The 22,979-nt window shown below is 38.0% G+C and overlaps 1 protein-coding gene across 1 annotated transcript; it reads right to left on the bottom strand.

Annotated features, from left to right (window-relative positions):
- Nucleotides 1-11,405: 11,405 nt before the first annotated feature.
- LOC130470435 (glycine-rich RNA-binding protein RZ1B-like) lies at nucleotides 11,406-11,866 on the bottom strand. Its single transcript, XM_056840571.1, has 2 exons — nucleotides 11,609-11,866; nucleotides 11,406-11,520 (listed from the first exon to the last, which is right to left on the bottom strand). Exons 1-2 carry the CDS (start codon nucleotides 11,835-11,837, stop codon nucleotides 11,504-11,506), a joined length of 246 nt encoding a protein of 81 aa, XP_056696549.1. The 5' UTR covers nucleotides 11,838-11,866; the 3' UTR covers nucleotides 11,406-11,503.
- Nucleotides 11,867-22,979: the final 11,113 nt, after the last annotated feature.

The following is a 22,979-nucleotide window of genomic DNA, read 5'->3' on the forward strand; positions in this document are numbered from 1 at the left end:
TCGTTTGACGTATACTTCACATCCCCAAATCTTAAGAAAAGACACATTTGGAGGCTTTCCAAACCATAATTCGTATGGAGTCTTTTCGACAGCTTTAGACGGAGCTCTATTTATAGTGAGTGCAGCTGTATTTAGTGCATGTCCCCAAAATTCTAATGGAAGTTCGGCCTGACCCATCATTGACCTGACCATGTCTAGCAAGGTTCTGTTCCTCCGTTCCGACACACCGTTCCATTGTGGTGTTCCAGGAGGAGTCAACTCTGATAGAATTCCACATTCTTTCAGATGGTCATCAAATTCATAGCTCAGATATTCACCGCCTCTATCAGACCGCAGTGCCTTAATCTTCTTGCCTAATTAATTCTCTACTTCACTCTGAAATTCCTTGAATTTGTCAAAGGATTCAGACTTATGCTTCATTAGGTAGACATAACCATACTGTTAGGTAATGATACATATGACATTACATAGATCATGCGGAAACAACCATTAACCCAGGAAACATATTATTTACACATAATCATTTAGCATAGTTTAGATGCATACTCTTTGTTGCGTGCCTTCCCTAGCTGCGCCCGAACCGAACAAGAACAAGTCTTTTAGGACTCCAAGTGTCGTCCCTCCGTAGAAAGTCCACAGCACGTCCGGATCCGCCTTAAGATTGACCAACTAGAATCGCCCTTAAGGTACTCAGAAAATTCGGCACTTTTGGGGCAAGATGGGTGTTTGAATTTTCTCTCAAAAAACTCACTTTTGAATACTTTGAAACTTGTATATAAATTATGACCCCTAGGCCTTTATTTATAGAGTTATGGAAAAGGAATCGTAATCCTAGTAGGATGCGAATTAATTGGAATTAGAATTCTACATGAATTCTACTTAATCAATTTATCCAATAGGAATAGACATTTAATCATACACTGACTCTTGCAGATTCAGGAATCTCGCATGAGCTCAAACTCACACACACACGGCAGCCACAAGGGCTGCCCACGCATGCGAGCAGCAGCCCACGCAGCGCGGCCCACGCATGCGTGGCCTTGTGCGCGCTGGGCTGTGGCGTGCGTGCTTGCTGGGCGATGGCCTGGCTTCGTGCTGGGCCTTCGTCCGGCAGGCCTCGTCCGATGCTAATTCGTACGATACGCTTCCGATTAAAATTCCATTTCCGGAATCTATTTCCGATACGAACAATATTCAATATTTCCGATTCCGGAATTAATTTCCGTTTCGAACAAATATTTAATATTTCCGTTTCCGGAATTATTTTCCGATTCCGGTAATATTTCCGATTCTGACAATATTTCCGTTTCCGGCAATATTTCCGATTCTGGTAATATTTCCATTTCCAACAATATTTTCCGATACGTACCATGTTTCCGTTTCCGGCAACATCTACGACTTGGATAATATTCATATTTCCGATACGATCCATATTTCCGTTTCCGGCAATATCATCGTTTCCGGAGTATTCATTTCTTGCCTGTGACGATCTTAGCTCCCACTGAAACCAAGATCCGTCGGTTCGAATATTCATAGATGGAGTATTTAATGCCATTAAATACTTGATCCGTTTACGTACTATTTGTGTGACCCTACGGGTTCAGTCAAGAGTAAGCTGTGGATTAATATCATTAATTCCACTTGAACTGAAGCGGCCTCTAGCTAGGCATTCAGCTCACTTGATCTCACTGAATTATTAACTTGTTAATTAATACTGAACCGCATTTATTAGACTTAACATAGAATGCATACTTGGACCAAGGGCATTATTTCCTTCAGTCTCCCACTTGTCCTTAGGGACAAGTGTGCATTTCCTAATTCCTTTGTCGCTCGATGCTTGCTCTTGAACATAAGGTAAGAGTTTTCATCCTTATTATGTCCAGAGGTGTTCCTCGGTTTCAGAGTTCAACTGATCAAATAAACAGATAATCATAGCCTATGATTCATCCGAGCACGGCCATGCATTTCACAGTTTCTAGCTCTCCGAGTGGCCTTGTACAACTTTTAAGCATCTCATCCCGATTTATGGGAGGACAATCCCAATCTTGCGATCTTGAGATTAGACTTCGTTTGATAGGTGATTACCTGAGCGTTGCCTTTATAGCCTCCTTTTACGGTGCGACGGTTGGTCAACGTCAAAGCAACCAGTTCTCAAACAAGTAATCTCAAATCACTCAGGTATTGAGGATTTAGTGTCTAATAATTTAATGAAATTTACTTATGACAGACTTTCATCTCTTACAGTAAAGTTTCATAGGTCTTGTCCGATACTAGTCTTCCCAAAGTAAGTATCTATGCAAATGATTATGACATTGCCATGTCCACATAGTTCAAGAAACAGAACTACTAGTCATCTTGCACTCTAATCGTCTAACGTTTTCTATGCGTCCAATTTTATAGAAAACTCCAATTAGGGACCATTTTCAACCTTTGACATTCAAGTTCACTTGATAGACATTTCTTAGTCACAGGACTGGTCCTGACAGTCTATCTTGAATATATCGTCAAGTTGAAGGGACTCATCATTTAATACTAAACCAAGATTAAATGGAATATGAAAATACATTTCATATATGATAAATGTTTAACCCAATTGTTTTACAACCATGGGCCTCAAACCCATCTTTAAAACAGTTCATGGAATTCAAAGCTATGCTTGATTTCCAGTGCTACAATGTGAGTGTTGCTTCTCACTTGTTGCATAGGTTTAGTTATCATGCTTTGCCAATCTTAATATCCTTTTCATCGAATGTTCTTCGAGATATGATGATAAGATCTTTTCGAGTTTGTTTATCATGTGATCTAGTCTTTCTTACTTCGATGGTGGTATTACTCATTTTGCAATGAAGAACCATCAAGTTAGCAGACGTTTTTCTTGCTTCAAGAGTGGTTCTACGCATTTTTCAATGAAGAACCATCGAGCCAGCAGACAGGTGATCTACCCAAGTTCAGTGAAGAACTTTAAACAACCCTGTTTTATTGCTTCTTAGGCAATAATTACTTTTACTTCAAGTGTTTAGGTTGCTAGTGATGCTTTGTTTGGATTTACTTATCCAAGCAGTTCACAGATATGTGGAAGACTTTCCAGCTGTATCTTAGAACATAGAAATTAATATTTTAATTTCCCACGCAACAACTCATGGTCTCCAATCCATGTTGCCAAAAACACGATGCTCTATAGCTCGTCCTTATCAATGGTTAACTCCAAAGGGTCTTGCTTGATCCTTTGCCAGTGTTTATGCGTGTAGCATCAATATTTAGCGTATCTTTATTTCCTTGAATCAAGAACTATTCCTATGTACCTTTTCAAGTACCATAAGTATTCTTGGTCTCAATCTAGTTGATCTTCACTTAGATCAATAGAGATTGGTATATGTTCGTCATGCCTTAAAGTCATACGATACGTTTTTGGCGATCCTCATATTATATCATACATGATAAATTCTTTTGCAGAATAATTCCCAATTGAATTCTATTCATGTAACTTTAGCTTATCTAGTTTCAGTAGATACTAAATTCAGCTAAATTCTTTGACATATAATATAGGTTAAGAATCTCATTTAGACTCTTTGATGTTTAACTTAGTAAATGCTTATACATAGTTCAAACATCCTTTACTTAGATTTATTCACATGGGTCGAATATCTCCAATGGAGACTTTCGTGTTTGATTTAGTAAATGCCATTTACTTAATCCAAAACAATATCATAAGATCTTTGTAAATAGATCTTAATACCCAGTATGTACTAAGTTTCGCCATGGTCCATCATTGATAAATAATTTCAAACCTAACTTATTAGTATTTGAATGTTATTTCACAATAGAGAGATATGTGTGTGATACACATAGGACCAATTAAGTTTTATATACTCCCACTAAACTTCTTATATATCTATAAGAATCATGTACATTTTATGAAACTAAAATGCTTATTAGCTTCACTTAAAATACAGTTCCAATTCCCAATTCCTTGCTTAAATCTGGACTTAGATTTTATAAGCTAGCTTTTCTTTTCAAGCATTTATTTGGATCCACAAATCCTATGACATACCATGTACATAGTTTTCTTCCAACATTTGATTGAGGAATATGTTTTGTCATCCAATTGCCATATGTATCAATATGCAATCATTGCTTGATTTATAGACTTGAGCATTACGATTATGCATGAGGTTTCAACACAATCCATGTCATGAATTTGCTTGTAACCTTTAGCAACTAATCTAGCTTTGCGTGTGAACACAATTTCATGTTTGATGGTTTTTATCTTTAAAACAAACTTGCAACCAATAGATGTGAAACTATTCTTGCAAATCAACAAAATTTTAATTTTGTCATCAAAACATTGAGTATGTTTTATGGCCTCTAACCATTTAAACATATAGTCTATATATGGCCTCTAACCATTTTAGGGAATCTATATTTCGTCATAGCTTTCTTACAAGTCACAAACTCATTAATCTATATGATAATAGTTTGACTGCAAGTTGTAGGTTTCTTCACTATTTAATAGAAGAATCTCATAGTTTCATTGACCTGATCTCTATGTTTCTTCACTATCTAATAGAAGAATCTCATAGTTTCAGTGACTTGAATTCTATGCCTACTTGGGTATAGAACATCAAACAATAGAATATCAATAGCCACTTGAAAGTCCTTTGAATATTCTGTTCTCCTTGAAGCACTTGTAAAGTCTTCTAAGAGATGTCTATTCTTTAAAGCCACTTCTAAAGTCTTAAAGAATAAGTTCGGATTTTCTGAAGCACTTCGAAAAGCCTCCGGAATGTCCGTTTTATGTTTGTTGTTCGCCTCGAAAACTTTCGAGGTCTATTTTCTCCCACTTGTCATTTTGGAAACGAATCTCCAAAAGGACATTATTTCGAGCAAACAAACATTATGTTCTCAAAAATTCGTGGTAGAAACAATACCCTTGTGTCTCATTTGAATAAATCACAATGAAACATATATCTATGCTTGGGCCTTAGTTTGTTGAATAACAAACACTAAGCTCCCACTGAGTTTAGGAACTCTTTAGATATATTATGAAAAGATATTCTGAAATTACTTTTCAATAGCTTTGACGAATTTGGTTTAGTTTGGTGGTAGTTGAGCATTTTGTTTTAGAATTTATAGGAAAAGTCTTTATGATTCATCATTGATCGAATCAAGTACTAATTGACTTCGATCATTCCAACGTAGATATGCCATATCTTATGGACCTAGATTGTGAACACACAATCATTGATGATCATATTTGGTCTCAAGTAATCATGAACATGATCTAACCTAGATCTTTATGATTTCTTGCCAAGTGGATTTTATACTTCTGAATCTTTGAACTAGCCAAACAGATTCAAACTTATATCACATTGAGTAAATAAACCTATATTCACTCAAATCCATGTGAAATAATAAAGTCATAAAATCTTTCTTTAGCTTTGAACTCTATCGTCTAGGCGTTCTAACAATAGTTCATATTCTTTGTTACTTTCAACAAGTAAGACTAGCTTGTCTTAAGTTGATCTAGAAATCAACCAACTTTCAAAAGTCCATCAAAATAGAGCTTATGAATGTTAACTTGTTGATATGGTCTAAGCAACAATGCCAAAGATTTAATGGAACTCAAATCAAGGGTTTGATTTGAACCTAGTAAAGTTCTTTAAAGAGTTGTTTGTTTTAATCAAGCATATTGACTCAACCAGTAATTGACCATTTCATTCAAATAAACAAACAAACAAGCATTGTTTTTGTTCTTCTGAATGTGAGTCTTTCTGTGTTTGAAGCAGAAATTTAGGTATGCTGATTATGGAACAAAATAGCCATTAAGTTCCAGCCTTTGAAAGGACTTAAAACAAACTAGATGACCCTACAACTAATGTAGCATTGCCATGCTTCATTTCCCACTTGTAGGTCATTAGTGTATCCTAGCTTCCATTATTTGAGTTATTACCGAAGTAAGAACCTCAAGCGGTATATGATACCAAGGAAGTTTGATTGCTAGGTCACTCCTCTTTAAACATAAACTTATAGGTAGAAACGGAATCGTAAATTCCTCTCATTTGTTCCTCGTTTTCCTATTTCTTGTACCCTTTCTTATAGTCTTAAGAATTGAATTCTTTAGTGTTGACTTTTATACTTTGTTAGACATGTCCAATGTCACCAACAAGGTTCTTTATCATTTTAATTTATGTTGAATATTTTGTTTCAACTAGATGATCTTACCAGAAGCTTCTAAAGTTCTCTAAGCATCGATCTATTCGAATGTCTAGGGACTAGACTCATTCGAGAATTAAATGGACAAAGATATTAGGTTGTTAACCATTGGTAAAGCTGAGCGTATTAAACTCAATGCTTTATGATCTCAAAACTACATTGTATTTTGAATTCACAAGCACCAATTGGTTTGCCATTCGATTTTGATATTCGAAAACAACCATAAAAGTCGCTATAAGAAACGTACATTTTAAATTGCTCACTTTCTCTCATTTCCGTGAATCGTTCTTGGATTCACTACCAATCGAGGAAATTTACTGTTACCTTTCTAAAAGGATTTATTGCAGTGCAAGATATTTAATTATAAACAATAATTAAAACACACATTGAAGCATGCAAAGTCTAAACATTTATCATGAATAATAACTTGAAATTAAAGCAACCATGCAATTCAAACAAGTTATTAGCATTTTATTCGATTTTATTGTTCCGGCAGGTGTGAATAAAATGATTCCAAGATCCTAAAACCATTGAAGAACTAAGCACAGTTTGTCGACTTAATCCTAGAACATCTTAGGTAAGCAAAAGCCTTTTGCTAATAGTCTAGAAACTATTCTTGGTTGATAGGTACGTCTAAGAACTTATTAGGAAAACCTATCGATTTTGCCACGACATAAAAGGACTCCTTACTTATATCGTTGAGTTTCACCAAAACTAACATGTACTCACAATTATTTGTGTACCTTGCCCCTTTAGGACCAATAAGTAACACCTCGCTGAGCGAAAACTATTACTAGATTGATGTAAAGGATATCCAAGCAAGTGTATATTTTGGCATGGCACCTTTTAACTCAATTTTTAAGTTTGGAACTTAAGGCTCTTACTATGTTGGTTAGATTTTAAGTGAACTAAAATCCTTAATCATGCAACATAATCAAGCTTTTGATCTCATGCATTTTAAGACATATTTAAAACAATAAATAACTTAAAACATGCATAAGATATTTGTGATCTAGTATGGCCCGACTTCATCTTGAAGCTTTGACTTCAAAGTCCGTCTTGAAAATCTCCGTGGGAGGCACCATTTTCTTCAAATAGGATAAGCTATAACTAATTACAACTATTTGATGGTTCGCAGACCATATTTGAATTGAAAAATAACTTTGGTACTTTAGACCAATTACATTCAAATTAATGGTACGCAGACCATATTTTCTATCCTATTTGGGCCATACTAGTCACTTCATAACCTGCAAAACAGTACATATACAATATATACCATTCACCCATTCATTATCATGAATGGCCCACATAGCTGGTTAGTAAAACACATTATGCATCACGTAAACATTTGCAGCAATTAATCAAGGGCACCAATAATCTACCAATTATTCAGTCCTTATTAATTCTAATCGAGTTGTTTTAACCTTAAGGATTTGTAGACCTAATCAAGAGTTTATGACTAAAAAGTGCTCCCACTCAAACCAATAAATTCATATGCTTTACTAATTTTAAACATAAAATTGTATTTCTAGTCTAACCGGAAACATACAAATTTAATTAAAATTTAAAGCTCATATAAATTTATAATTGAATCCAAAAATTTAATTTAATTTCAGTCGCATTTAAATTAATTCATGATTTTAATTTTAGTAAAATAATTAGAATAAATTCCATTTATTATAATTATAATATTCAAAATTAAAATTCAAGAAATTAATTCAAATTATTAATTTTAAAATTAATTAAAATTACGTGAACTGAAATTTTCAAATTAAACATTCAAAACGATCTAATCGAAACGCAAACACCCTACGCGTTGCACGCCCATGGGCCGTACGCACACAGCCATTGCTGGCCATGTGCGCGCAGCCCATGCGCTCGTAGCATAGCTGCTGCTGTCCCAACGCAAGCCTCCGCACAGCGCCCCATCGCACGCGAGCTATCGCTCGCAGTGCGCGCGCGAGATCGCTCGCTGGGCGCGCTGGCTCGCTCGCTGGCGCGCGAGATCGCTCGCTGGCGCGCGAGATCGCTCGCTGGTGCGCGCGAGCCATCGCTCGCTGGCGCGCGAGATCGCTCGCTGGTGCGCGCGAGCCATCGCTCGCTGGCGCGCGAGATCGCTCGCTGGTGCGCGCGAGCCATCGCTCGCTGGCGCGCGAGCCATCGCTCGCTGGCGCGCGAGATCGCTCGCTGCGCGCGCGCGAGCCATCGCTCGCTGGTGCGCGACATCGCTCGCTGGGCGGGCGACGTCGCGCGCTGTGCGCGCGAGTGATGCTGTGCGCAGCGCTCGTGGCACGCGAGCTTGCGCTCGCTGCGCGCGAGGCTGCGCGCACTTGTGCGAGGCAGCGCGCGTTGTGGCGCAGCTCGCTTGCTGCCCACACGCGACTGCCTTGGCTCGCCCCTCGCCCATGCCCATACGTTCATTGCTCGTGGCACACGACACAAGGCAGGGCTGCTGCCTTGCGCTCGTGCACTACGCCCTTGCTCATTGCATTCGTGCCGCACGGGCGACGAGCTCCCTTGCTCGTCGTCGCATGCCCGCATTATACAACACCCCTTAAGGGTAACACGAAGCGTCCATTGCTTCGTGCGTGCAAGTTATTTGAACGAATCGCATAAAAATTTAAAATTTATATTTAAAATTAATGACAAATTAATAAATATTATTAATTTCATAATTTTAGGGCGAAAAATCGAAAATTTATTATCCAATTGATTTCCGATTGTTATGGATTCAAGTCTAGGTCATAAAAATTTAAAATTTATCGTAAATTTACAATTTTTATGGTGGTTTTTAATCATAGGTTTCTAATTAAATTACAATTAATTATGAAAATCAAATTAATTCTAAATTATTCTAATTTTCAACAAATTAATCATAATTACAAATTAGATTGCATAATTAACAAGACTAGGCATTCAAACTTGTTAAACATATGCAGTAGGTCAATCAAAAATTCAAGATTTATCAACAAGAATCGCAAATATTTAATTTAACATCTTAAATTTACGAAATTTTGCATTCGAAAAACTAAAACCTTCGAAAAGTCATAGTTAGGCTTCGAATTTGAGAATTCTGGGTTCGGCAGAAAAATACTATTTTTGTCAAAATTTTAGAATGCCTTTTACATGCGGAATTGACACAAAAATCACTCAATTCGGATGAGTAATGAAGAAACTGCCGAAAAACTGCGTACGTATAATTAAATAAACGCAATTTGCAACTAATTAACAATTACGAAAATTAATCACCCCTTTTAATTCTTGCAAATTTGTAATATTTAACCATGTTCATGCAATTTAGATTATGAAAATAATAAGGGGCTCGTGATACCACTGTTAGGTAATGATACATATGACATTACATAGATCATGCGGAAACAACCATTAACCCAGGAAACATATTATTTACACATAATCATTTAGCATAGTTTAGATGCATACTCTTTGTTGCGTGCCTTCCCTAGCTGCGCCCGAACCGAACAAGAACAAGTCTTTTAGGACTCCAAGTGTCGTCCCTCCGTAGAAAGTCCACAGCACGTCCGGATCCGCCTTAAGATTGACCAACTAGAATCGCCCTTAAGGTACTCAGAAAATTCGGCACTTTTGGGGCAAGATGGGTGTTTGAATTTTCTCTCAAAAAACTCACTTTTGAATACTTTGAAACTTGTATATAAATTATGACCCCTAGGCCTTTATTTATAGAGTTATGGAAAAGGAATCGTAATCCTAGTAGGATGCGAATTAATTGGAATTAGAATTCTACATGAATTCTACTTAATCAATTTATCCAATAGGAATAGACATTTAATCATACACTGACTCTTGCAGATTCAGGAATCTCGCATGAGCTCAAACTCACACACACACGGCAGCCACAAGGGCTGCCCACGCATGCGAGCAGCAGCCCACGCAGCGCGGCCCACGCATGCGTGGCCTTGTGCGCGCTGGGCTGTGGCGTGCGTGCTTGCTGGGCGATGGCCTGGCTTCGTGCTGGGCCTTCGTCCGGCAGGCCTCGTCCGATGCTAATTCGTACGATACGCTTCCGATTAAAATTCCATTTCCGGAATCTATTTCCGATACGAACAATATTCAATATTTCCGATTCCGGAATTAATTTCCGTTTCGAACAAATATTTAATATTTCCGTTTCCGGAATTATTTTCCGATTCCGGTAATATTTCCGATTCTGACAATATTTCCGTTTCCGGCAATATTTCCGATTCTGGTAATATTTCCATTTCCAACAATATTTTCCGATACGTACCATGTTTCCGTTTCCGGCAACATCTACGACTTGGATAATATTCATATTTCCGATACGATCCATATTTCCGTTTCCGGCAATATCATCGTTTCCGGAGTATTCATTTCTTGCCTGTGACGATCTTAGCTCCCACTGAAACCAAGATCCGTCGGTTCGAATATTCATAGATGGAGTATTTAATGCCATTAAATACTTGATCCGTTTACGTACTATTTGTGTGACCCTACGGGTTCAGTCAAGAGTAAGCTGTGGATTAATATCATTAATTCCACTTGAACTGAAGCGGCCTCTAGCTAGGCATTCAGCTCACTTGATCTCACTGAATTATTAACTTGTTAATTAATACTGAACCGCATTTATTAGACTTAACATAGAATGCATACTTGGACCAAGGGCATTATTTCCTTCACATACCTACTGAAGTCATCAGTGAAAGTGATAAAGTAGCTGAAACCACCTCTAGCATTTGTACTCATTGGTCCACATACATCTGTATGGATTAAACCCAATAGTTCATTTGCTCTTTCTCCAACTTTAGAGAAAGGTTGCTTTGTCATTTTGCCAAGTAAACATGATTCGCATTTACCATAATCCTCTAAGTCAAATGGTTCTAGAATTCCTTCCTTTTGAAGTCTTTCTAAGCGTTTTAAGTTTATATGGCCTAATCGACAATGCCACAGATAGGTGAGATCTGAATCATTCTTTTTGGCCTTTTTGGTATTTATGTTATATACTTGTTTGTCGTGATCTAATAAATAAAGTCCATTGACTAATCTAGCAGATCCATAAAACATCTCTTTAAAATAAAACGAACAACTATTGTCTTTTATTAAAAAGGAAAATCCCTTAGCATCTAAGCAAGAAACTGAAATGATGTTTTTAGTAAGACTTGGAACATGGAAACATTCTTCCAGTTCCAAAACTAGCCCGGAGGGCAACGACAAATAGTAAGTTCCTACAGCTAATGCAGCAATCCGTGCTCCATTCCCCACTCGTAGGTCGACTTCACCCTTGCTTAACTTTCTACTTCTTCTTAGTCCCTGTGGATTGGAACATAAGTGTGAGCCACAACCTGTATCTAATACCCAAGAAGTTGAATTAGCAAGTATACAGTCTATAACGAAATACCTGAAGATGGAACGACTGTTCCGTTCTTCTGATCTTCCTTTAGCTTCAAGCAATCTCTCTTCCAATGCCCCTTCTTCTTGCAGTAGAAGCATTCGGATTCAGAAGTGGGTTGACTGACCTTCCTCTTTACAGATTTGGCGCCAGTTTGCTTAGTTGGGCTGGCCTTGTTGCCACCTTTCTTAGCATTCCTCTTCTTTCCAGATTTCTTGAACTTGCCCCCACGCACCATAAGCACATCCTGCTTATCACTTTTGAGCGTCTTTTCAGCGGTCTTCAGCATACCGTGAAGCTCAGTGAGCGTTTTTTCCAGACTCTTCATACTGTAGTTCAGTTTGAACTGATCATACCCGCTATGAAGAGAATGGAGGATGGTGTCTATAGCCATTTCCTGAGAAAATTGCTGATCCAGCCGACTCATATTCTCAATGAGTCCAATCATTTTGAGAACATGTGGACTTACGGGCTCGCCTTTCTTAAGCTTGGTCTCAAGAATTTGCCTATGAGTCTCGAATCTTTCGACTCGAGCCAGATCTTGGAACATGTTCTTCAACTCACTGATGATTGTGAAAGCATCTGAGTTGATGAACGTTTTCTGCAGATCCGCACTCATGGTGGCGAGCATTAGACATTTCACATCCTTGTTGGCATCAATCCAACGATTGAGGGCTGCCTGAGTGACCCCGTCGCCTGCAGCTTCGGGCATCGCCTCATCTAGGACATACTCCTTTTCTTCCTGCATTAGAACTATTTGCAAGTTCCTTTGCCAGTCAAGGAAGTTTTTCCCGTTCAACTTCTCCTTTTCGAGAATTGATCGAATGTTGAATGAATTGTTGTTTGCCATATTAAAAACTACAATTGAAAAGAATAAACAAATAAATAACCATTCACAGTTTCTCTTAATAAACTTAAATTCTAGCATACATGCATAATTCAATGTTTATTAAGCATTTTATTCAAGTTATGTGTTCCGGCAGGTGTGAATAAAATGATTCCAAGATCCTAAAATCATTGAAGAACTAAGCACAGTTTGTCGACTTAATCCTAGAACATCTTAGGTAAGCAAAAGCCTTTTGCTAATAGTCTAGAAACTATTCTTGGTTGATAGGTACGTCTAAGAACTTATTAGGTAAACCTATCGATTTTGCCACGACATAAAAGGACTCCTTACTTATATCGTTGAGTTTCACCAAAACTAACATGTACTCACAATTATTTGTGTACCTTGCCCCTTTAAGACCAATAAGTAACACCTCGCTGAGCGAAAACTATTACTAGATTGATGTAAAGGATATCCAAGCAAGTGTATATTTTGGCATGGCACCTTTTAACTCAATTTTTAAGTTTGGAACTTAAGGCTCTTACTATGTTGGTTAGATTTTAAGTGAACTAAAATCCTTAATCATGCAACATAATCAAGCTTTTGATCTCATGCATTTTAAGACATATTTAAAAGCAATAAATAACTTAAAACATGCATAAGATAAATGTGATCTAGTATGGCCCGACTTCATCTTGAAGCTTTGACTTCAAAGTCCGTCTTGAAAATCTCCGTGGGAGGCACCATTTTCTTCAAATAGGATAAGCTATAACTAATTACAACTATTTGATGGTTCGCAGACCATATTTGAATTGAAAAATAACTTTGGTACTTTAGACCAATTACATTCAAATTAATGGTACGCAGACCATATTTTCTATCCTATTTGGGCCATACTAGTCACTTCATAACCTGCAAAACAGTACATATACAATATATACCATTCACCCATTCATTATCATGAATGGCCCACATAGCTGGTTAGTAAAACACATTATGCATCACGTAAATATTTGCAGCAATTAATCAAGGGCACCAATAATCTACCAATTATTCAGTCCTTATTAATTCTAATCAAGTTGTTTTAACCTTAAGGATTTGTAGACCTAATTAAGAGTTTATGACTAAAAAGCGCTCCCACTTAAACCAATAAATTCGATCATATGCTTTACTAATTTTAAACATAAAAATGTATTTCTAGTCTAACTGGAAACATACAAATTTAATTAAAATTTAAAGCTCATATAAATTTATAATTGAATCCAAAAAGTTTAATTTAATTTCAGTCGTTATTTAAATTAATTCATGATTTTAATTTTAATAAAATAATTAGAATAAATAACATTTATTATAATTACAATATTCAAAATTAAAATCCAAGAAAATAATTTAAATTATTAATTTTAAAATTAATTAAAATTACGTGAACTGAAATTTTCAAATTAAACATTCAAAACGATCTAATCGTAACGCAAACATCCTACGCATTGCACGCCCATGGGCCGCACGCATACAGCCATTGCTGGCCATATGCGCGCAGCCCATGCGCTCGTCGCATAGCTGCTGCTCTACCAATCGCAAGCCATCGCACGCTGTGGTGCTCGCTGCGCGCGCGCCAGCGCTCGTCGCACGCGAGCCATCGCTCGCAGTGCGCGCTCGCCAGCGCTCGCTGTGCGCGCGAGCCATCGCTCGCTGGGTGCGCGACATCGCTCGCTGGGCGCGCGACATCGCTCGCTGGGCGCGCGACATCGCTCGCTGGGCGCGCGACATCGCTCGCTGTGCGCGCGAGCAACGCTGGGCGCAGCGCTCGTGGCACGCGAGCTTGCGCTCGCTGCGCGCGAGGCTGCGCGCTCTTGCGCGAGGCAGTGCGCGTTGTGGCGCAGCTCGCTTGCTGCCCACACGCGACTGCCTTGGCTTGCCTTTCGCCCATGCCCATTTGTTCATAGCTCGTGGCCCACGACACAAGGCAGGGCTGCTGCCTTGTGCTCGTGCACTACGCCCTTGCTCATTGCATTCGTGCCGCACGGGCGACGAGCTCCCTTGCTCGTCGTCGCATGCCCGCACTATACAACACCCCTTAAGGGTAACACGAAGCGTCCATTGCTTTGTGCGTGCAAGTTTTATGAACGAATCGCATAAAAAATTTAAAATTTATATTTAAAATTAATGACAAATTAATAAATAATATTAATTTCATAATTTTAGGGCGAAAAATCGAAAATTTTTTATTTAATTGATTTCCGATTGTTATGGATTCAAGTCTAGGTCATAAAAATTTAAAATTTATCATAAATTTACAATTTTTATGGTGGTTTTTAATCATAGGTTTCTAATTAAATTATAATTAATTATGAAAATCAAATTAATTCTAAATTATTCTAATTTTCAACAAATTAATCATAATTACAAATTAGATTGCATAATTAACAAGGCTAGGCATTCAAACTTGTTAAACATATACAGTAGGTCAATCAAAAATTCAAGATTTATCAACAAGAATCGCAAATATTTAATTTAACATCTTAAATTTACGAAATTTTGCATTCGAAAAACTAAAACCTTCGAAAAGTCATAGTTAGGCTTCGAATTTGAGAATTCTGGGTTCGGCAGAAAAATACTATTTTTGTCAAAATTTTAGAATGCCTTTTACATGCGGAATTGAAACAAAAATCACTCGATTTGGATGGGTAACGAAGAAACTGCCGAAAAACTGCGTACGTATAATTAAATAAACGCAATTTTCAATTAATTAACAATTACGAAAATTAATCACCCCTTTTAATTCTTGCAAATTTGTAATATTTAACCATGTTCATGCAATTTAGATTATGAAAATAATAAGGGGCTCGTGATACCACTGTTAGGTTATGATACATATGATATTACATAAATCATGCGGAAACAACCATTAACCCAGGATTACATATTATTTACACATAATCATATAGCATAATTTAGATGCATACTCTTTGTTGCGTGCCTTCCCTAGCTGCGCCCGAACCGAACAAGAACAAGTCTTTAGGACTCCAAGTGTCGTCCCTCCGTAGATAGTCCACAGCACGTCCGGATCCGCCTTAAGATTGACCAACTAGAATCGCCCTTAAGGTACTAGAATTTTCGGCACTTTTGAGCAAGATGTGTGATTGAATTTTTCTCTCAAAAACTCACTTTGAATACTTTTTAAACTCGTTATAAATTGTGAACCCAGGCCACATATTTATAGGGGTATGGAAAGGGAATTGGAATCCTATTCAGATACAAATTAATTAAACCTAGAATCCTACAAGAACTCTAATTAATTAATTTATCAAATAGAATTAGGAATTTAATCATTAACCGAACTCTGCATGTTTTAGGAATCGTGCATGAACACAAACACTTACGCACACACACACGGCAGCCACGATGGGCCGCCCATGCGCGTGCGTGAGCAGCAGCCCACGCAGCGAGGCCTACGCGAGCTACAAGCCCACGTAGCTCCTGCGCGCGCTGCGCGCGCTGTGCGCGCTGCCACGGCCTGCTGGGCCTGGCCTTGCGCTGGGCCTGGCGTGGCCTTGGCTGTTCGTGTGGCGCGCTTGGCTTGCTGGGCGATGGCCTGGCTTCGTGCTGGGCCCTCGTCCGGCAGGCCTCGTCCGATGCTTATTCGTACGATACGCTTCCGATTAAATTTCCGATTCCGGAATTCATTTCCGATACGAACAATATTTAATATTTCCGATTCCGGAATTAATTTCCGTTTCGAACAAATATTTAATATTTCCGTTTCCGGAATTATTTTCCGATTCCGATAATATTTCCGATTCTGACAATATTTCCGTTTCCGGCAATATTTCCGATTCTGGCAATATTTCCATTTCCGATAATATTTTCCGATACGTACCATGTTTCCGTTTCCGGCAACATCTACGACTTGGATAATATTTATATTTCCGATACGATCCATATTTCCGTTTCCGGCAATATCATCGTTTCCGGAGTATTCATTTCTTGCTTGTGACGATCTCAGCTCCCACTGAAACCAAGATCCGTCGATTCCGAATATTCATAGATGGAGTATTTAATGCCATTAAATACTTGATCCGTTTACGTACTATTTGTGTGACCCTACGGGTTCAGTCAAGAGTAAGCTGTGGATTAATATCATTAATTCAACTTGAACTGAAGCGGCCTCTAGCTAGGCATTCAGCTCACTTGATCTCACTGAATTATTAACTTGTTAATTAATACTGAACCGCATTTATTAGACTTATCATAGAATGCATACTTGGACCAAGGGCATTATTTCCTTCAGTATCACGAGCCTCTAATTAATTCCATAATCAATTAAAGTTAACATGGATTAAATTTTATAAATTTGCAATGAATTAAAGGGGTGATTAATTTCGTGAATGTAATTGATTGCAAATTCGTGCCATTATTTGATTATATGTTCGCAGGTTTTTCGGCAGTTTTGTCAATAATGGCCGAACTCTTATGCTTTTATAGTGAATTTCGCATGTAAACGACATTTTAAAATTTTGACAAAAATCAAAGATTTGGTGCTGAACCCAGAATTCCCAAATTCGAAGCCTAACTATGACTTTTCGAAGGTTTTAGTTTTTCGAATGCAAAATTTGTAATTTTTATGATGTTAAATTAAATATTTGCGAATCTTGTATGTAAATCTTGAATCTATAATTGACCTACTGTATATGTTTAACAATTTTAAGGTCTAATTTTGTTAATTATACAACCTAATTTGTAATTATAATTAATTTGTTGAATTTCAAATAATAGAATTTGTTTTTATTTCATAATTAATTGATAATTTAATTAGGATCCTATGATTAAAAACCACCATAAAATTTGTTAAAAGTGAAATATTTTAAAATTTTATGACCTAGATTTTAATCCCTAAGAAATCATGTAATCGGAAATTAATTTGAATAATAAATTTTCGATTTTTCGCCTAAATTTAGTGAAATTAACATGAATTATTAATTTGTCGTTAAATTTAAATATAAAAGTTTTGATATTTATGAATCTTTCACGATCTTGCACGCACGAAGCTATGGAAGCTAAGTGTTACCCTTAAGGGGTGTTGCATTGTGCGGGCATGTGACGACGAGCAAGGGAGCTCGTCGCCCATGCGCTACGAGGCAGCTAGCAAATGCACGAGAACGCGCGCGCGGGCACATCGCATGTGCAGTGTGTGATGTGCGAGTGATCGAGCAAGACGAACGGGCAACGTTGCACACACCCAACAGTGCTGGCGTCGAGGCAGCGTGCGATGGCTTTCGAGCCATGCGCGTCTGCCAGCCCGCGTTGTGCCCAACAACGATGGTGACGAGGCATCGATGGATGCCCTCGTGCCATGCGCGCAAACTAAGCAAGCAAACAGTGGCAACCAGCGATGGCGTCGAGCCAATGAGCGTTGTGATATGTGTGTTTTATATAGAGTTTTACCCCCGTCCCTTAGTACTTTTATGCATCAAATGAGCTCTTAGGATCCGTTTTTAGTACTAATTTGTGTTATTGAGTGTGCCTTGAGTTTTAGGATTACTTAGTAAGAAATTGGCCTTTTTAGGCTCTTTTCATGGTGATATGGGCCACTACACGACCCCGAGGAAGTTCGGGACGACCATCGTCGACTTTCGGGAGCCTTAGATGCTTATGGTTGAGCCCCGGAAGTTAGACTTTGTGATATGGGCGAAGGATGATGTTTTTTGCAAATCGCCCTTTAAGCGGAGGGCGGAATGAGAAGACCGGGCGAAGAAGAAGAATACTGGAACCTTCAACGCGCGCCCGATCGGGCGGGCTTCGCCCGGTCTGGATTGGGCGGTCATTTTGGGCGTTGTTCTGGGCATTTCGTAACCGCCCGATCGGGCAGAATTTGGCCCGATCGGGCCAACTATCGAGCAGAATGCCTGATCGGGCAGTCTTTCGCCCGATCGGGCGACGCCAACCCCTGCTGCTTTTTCGCGAGTTTTTATTTCCGGTTTTGGGCTTTATTTTGGGCAAACTATAAATACTAGCCCCTTTTATTTTTAGTGCTCTCTTAATTTCTAGTATTGAACACTTAGTTTATTTTCCTTAGCTTAGTTATTCTCTCTAAATTTGTTCCAAACACTTAGTTTTTAAATGCAATCAAAATTCAAGCTTTCATATTTCATTGTTCTTCATTTAGGTATTGCTTCTTACTTTGATTTATTATTTTGCTCTAGCTGTGTTTTCATTGATTTATATTGCCTTAGTTATTTCAATCATGTGTGAGTAGTCTATTTTCTAGGGTTTGGGGATCCATGAATTAATATGAAGGGATGATTGAATGTTGTTGATTATTAGTATTGTGGTTAATTCCTATTGATTTGTTTTATTTACTATGCAATTAGATTTGCGTAGGTTTAATTGTATTAGTCAAGCAATATCAAGTTAAGATTCGAGAGATGCAATTTGATGTTTAGGCTTGTGTCAATAGGTAGAATTGAAGTTAATACGTAGCGAGAGCCCGTTAATTCTGAGTCTATGATTAGTATCGATTCGAGAGATCATGCTAGTCTAATTAACTGTTTTATTGATTGTTATCGATTGTTTGTCATCCTGGATTGTTGTTCATTGGTGAACCTATGCCCTAGATCTTTTAATTTCTGAATTCCCTATTTTATTATTGTTGTAGTTTTAGTATCAAAATCAACCAAACTTTCTTGTTTCCCAATAGTCTAGACCTTAGTTTTAGTAATAGAAAGAACGACTGTTTCCCTGTGGATACGATCCCTACTTCCCTTACTATCTTGTTAGTGGACTTAGGTTTATCTTTGATTAGGTGATACGACTTTAGCCTGTCAAATTTTGGCGCCGTTGCCGGGAATCGGTTTTATTTTCTGTTATTAATTGTTTATTCTAGATTATTGTTTGTTACTTCTCAAGGAACCCCCTATCCTTGAGACCGGATCTCACACCTGTTTATAGTTTCTTTTGTTAGGTTATGATTCATATGACAAAACATAAATCATGCGGAAAAACCATAAAGCCAGGAAAGCATATTATTTACACATAATCATTTAGCATAGTTTAGATGCATACACTTTGTTGCGTGCCCTCCCTAGCTGCTCCCGAACCGAACAAGAACAAGTCTTTAGGACTCCAAGTGTCGTCCCTCCGTAGATAGTCCACAGCACGTCCGGATCCGCCTTAAGCTTGATCAACTAGAATCACCCTCAAGGTACTTGGAATTTTCGGCAACTTGTAGGCAATTATGTGACTGAATTTTTGCTCTCAAAAATCACTTTGAACACTTGAATACTCGATCTAAATTATGAGCCCTTAACTCATATTTATAGACCATGGAATAAGTAATCGAATCCTACTAGGATACGAATTAATTAAATTAGAATCCTAGTAGAATTCTTATTTAATTAATTTATCTTTTAGGATTAGGAATTTAATCATTAAACAAATCCTATACTTTTTAGGTTTCGTATGTGAACACAAACACTACACGAGCATGACCCGCAAGCGTGCAGGCCATGCCCGTGCACAGCCCACACGGCCGCTCGGCCCACACGAGCTACAAGCCCACGCGACCTGCAGCCCACTACGCGCGCTGCGCGCGCTGCCACGGCCTGCTGGGCCTGGCCTTGCGCTGGGCCTGGCGTGGCCTTGGCTGTTCGTGTGGCGCGCTTGGCTTGCTGGGCGATGGCCCGGCTTCGTGCTGGGCCTTCGTCTGGCAGGCCTCGTCCGATGCTAATTTGTACGATACGCTTCCGATTAAATTCCCGATTCCGGAATTTATTTCCGATACGAACAATATTTAATATTTTCGATTCCGGAGTTAATTTTCGTTTCGAACAAATATTTAATATTTCCATTTCCGGAATTATTTCCTGATTCCGATAATATTTCCGATTCTGACAATATTTCTGTTTCCGGCAATATTACCGATTCCGGCAATATTTCCATTTCCGATAATATTTTCCGATACGTACCATGTTTCCGTTTCTGGCAACATCTACGACTTGGATAATATTTATATTTCTGATACGATCCATATTTTCGTTTCCGGCAATATCATCGTTTCCGGAGTATTCATTTCTTGCCTGTGACGATCTCAGCTCCCACTGAAACCAAGATCCGTCGATTCCGAATATCCATAGATGGAGTATTTAATGCCATTAAATACTTGATCCGTTTACGTACTATTTGTGTGACCCTACGGGTTCAGTCAAGAGTAAGTTGTGGATTAATATAATTAATTCCACTTGAACTGAAGCGGCCTCTAGTCAGGCATTCAGTTCACTTGATCTCACTGAATTATTAACTTGTTAACTAATACTGGACCGCATTTATTAGACTTAATATTATATGCATACTTGGACCAAGGGCACTATTTCCTTCAGTCTCCCACTTGTCCTTAGGGACAAGTGTGCATTTACCTAATTCCTTTGTCGCTCGATGCTTGCTCATGAACATAAGGTAAGAGTTGTGATCCTTATTATGTCCAGAGGTGTTTCTCGGTTCCAGAGTTCAACTGATCAAATAAACAGATAATCATAACCTATGATTCATCCGAGCACGGCCATGCATTTTACAGTTTCTAGCTCTCCGAGTGGCCTTGTACAACTTTTAAGCATCTCATCCCGATTTATGGGAGGACAATCCCAATCTTGTGATCTTGAGATTAGACTTCGTTTGATAGGTGATTACCTGAGCGTTGCCTTTATAGCCTCCTTTTACGGTGCGACGGTTGGTCAACGTCAAAGCAACCAGTTCTCAAACAAGTAATCTCAAATCACTCAGGTATTGAGGATTTAGTGTCTAATAATTTTAATGAAATTTACTTATGACAGATTTTCATCTCTTATAGTAAAGTTTCATAGGTCTGTCCGATACTAGTCTTCCCAAAGTAAGTATCTATGCAAATGATTACGACATTGCCATGTCCACATAGTTCAAGAAACAGAACTACTAGTCATCTTGCATTCTAGTCGTCTAACATTTTCTATGCGTCCATCTTTATAGAAAACTACGACCAGGGACCATTTTCAACTTTTGACATTCAAGTTCACTTGATAGACATTTCTTAGTCACAGGACTGGTCCTGACAGTCTATCTTGAATATTTCGTCAAATTGAAGGGACTCATCATTTAATACTAAACCAAGATTAAATGGAATATGAAAATACATTTCATATATGATAAATGTTCAACCCCAATGTTTTACAACCATGGGCCTCTAACCCATCTTTAAAATAGTTCATGGAATTCAAAGCTATGCTTGATTTCCAATGCTACAATGTGAGTGTTGTTTCTCACTTGTTGCTTGGGTTTAGTTATCATGCTTTGCCAATCTTAATATCCTTTTCATCGAATGTCTTTTCGAGATAGGATGATAAGATCTTTTGAGTGTGTTTAGTTTGTGATCTATTCTTTCTAGCTACAAGAGTGGTTCTACGCATTTCGCAATGAAGAACCATCAAGTCAGCAGACATGTGATCTACCCAAGTTCAATGAAGAACTCTTTAACATAAACAACTCTGTTCTATTGCTTCTTAGGCAATAAGTACTTTTACTTCAACTGTTTAGGTTGCTAGTGATGCTTTGTTTGGATTTACTTATCCAAGCAGTTCACAGATATGTGGAAGACTTTCCAGCTGTATCTTTGGAACATAGAAATTAATATTTTAATTTCCCACGCAACAACTCATGGTCTCCAATCCATGTTGCCATTTCAAAACACGATGCTCTTTAGCTCATCCTTGTCAATGGTTAACTCCAAAGGGTCTTGCTTGATCCTTTGCCAGTGTTTATGCGTGTAGCATCAATATTTAGCATATCTTTATTTCCTTGAATCAAGAACTATTCCTATGTACCTTTTCAAGTACCATAAGTATTCTCGATCTCAATCTAGTTGATCTTCACTTAGATCAATAGAGACTGGTATATGTTCGTCATGCCTAAAGCCATACGATACGTTTTTGGCGATCCTCATATTATATTATACATGATAAATTCTTTTGTAGAATAATTCCCAATTGAATTCTATTCATGTAACTTTAGCTCATTCAATTTCAGTAGATACTGAATCCAGCTAAATTCTTTGACATATAATATAGGTTAAGAATCTCACTTAGATCCTTTGATGTTTAACTTAGTAAATGCTTATACATAGTTCAAACATTCATTATTTAGATTTATTCACATGGGTCGAATATCTCCAATGGAGTCTTCCGTGTTTGATTTAGTAAATGCCATTACTTAATCTAAAACAATATTATAAGATCTTAAATAGATCTTAATACCCAGTATGTACTAAGTTTCGCCATGGTCCATCATTGACGAATAATTTCAAATCTAAGTCATTAGTTTTTGAATGTTATTTCACAATAGAGAGATATGTGTGTGATACACATAGGACCAAATAAGTTTTACGTACTCCCACTAAACTTCTTATATATCCATAAGAATCATGTACATTTTATGAAACTAAAATACTTATTAGCTTCACTAAAATACAATTCCAATTCCCAATTGCTTGCTTAAATCTGTACTTAGATTTCATAAGCTAGCTTTCCTTTT

Source organism: Spinacia oleracea, chromosome 3, assembly GCF_020520425.1.
Source record: "Spinacia oleracea cultivar Varoflay chromosome 3, BTI_SOV_V1, whole genome shotgun sequence".
NCBI lineage: Eukaryota > Viridiplantae > Streptophyta > Magnoliopsida > Caryophyllales > Amaranthaceae > Spinacia > Spinacia oleracea.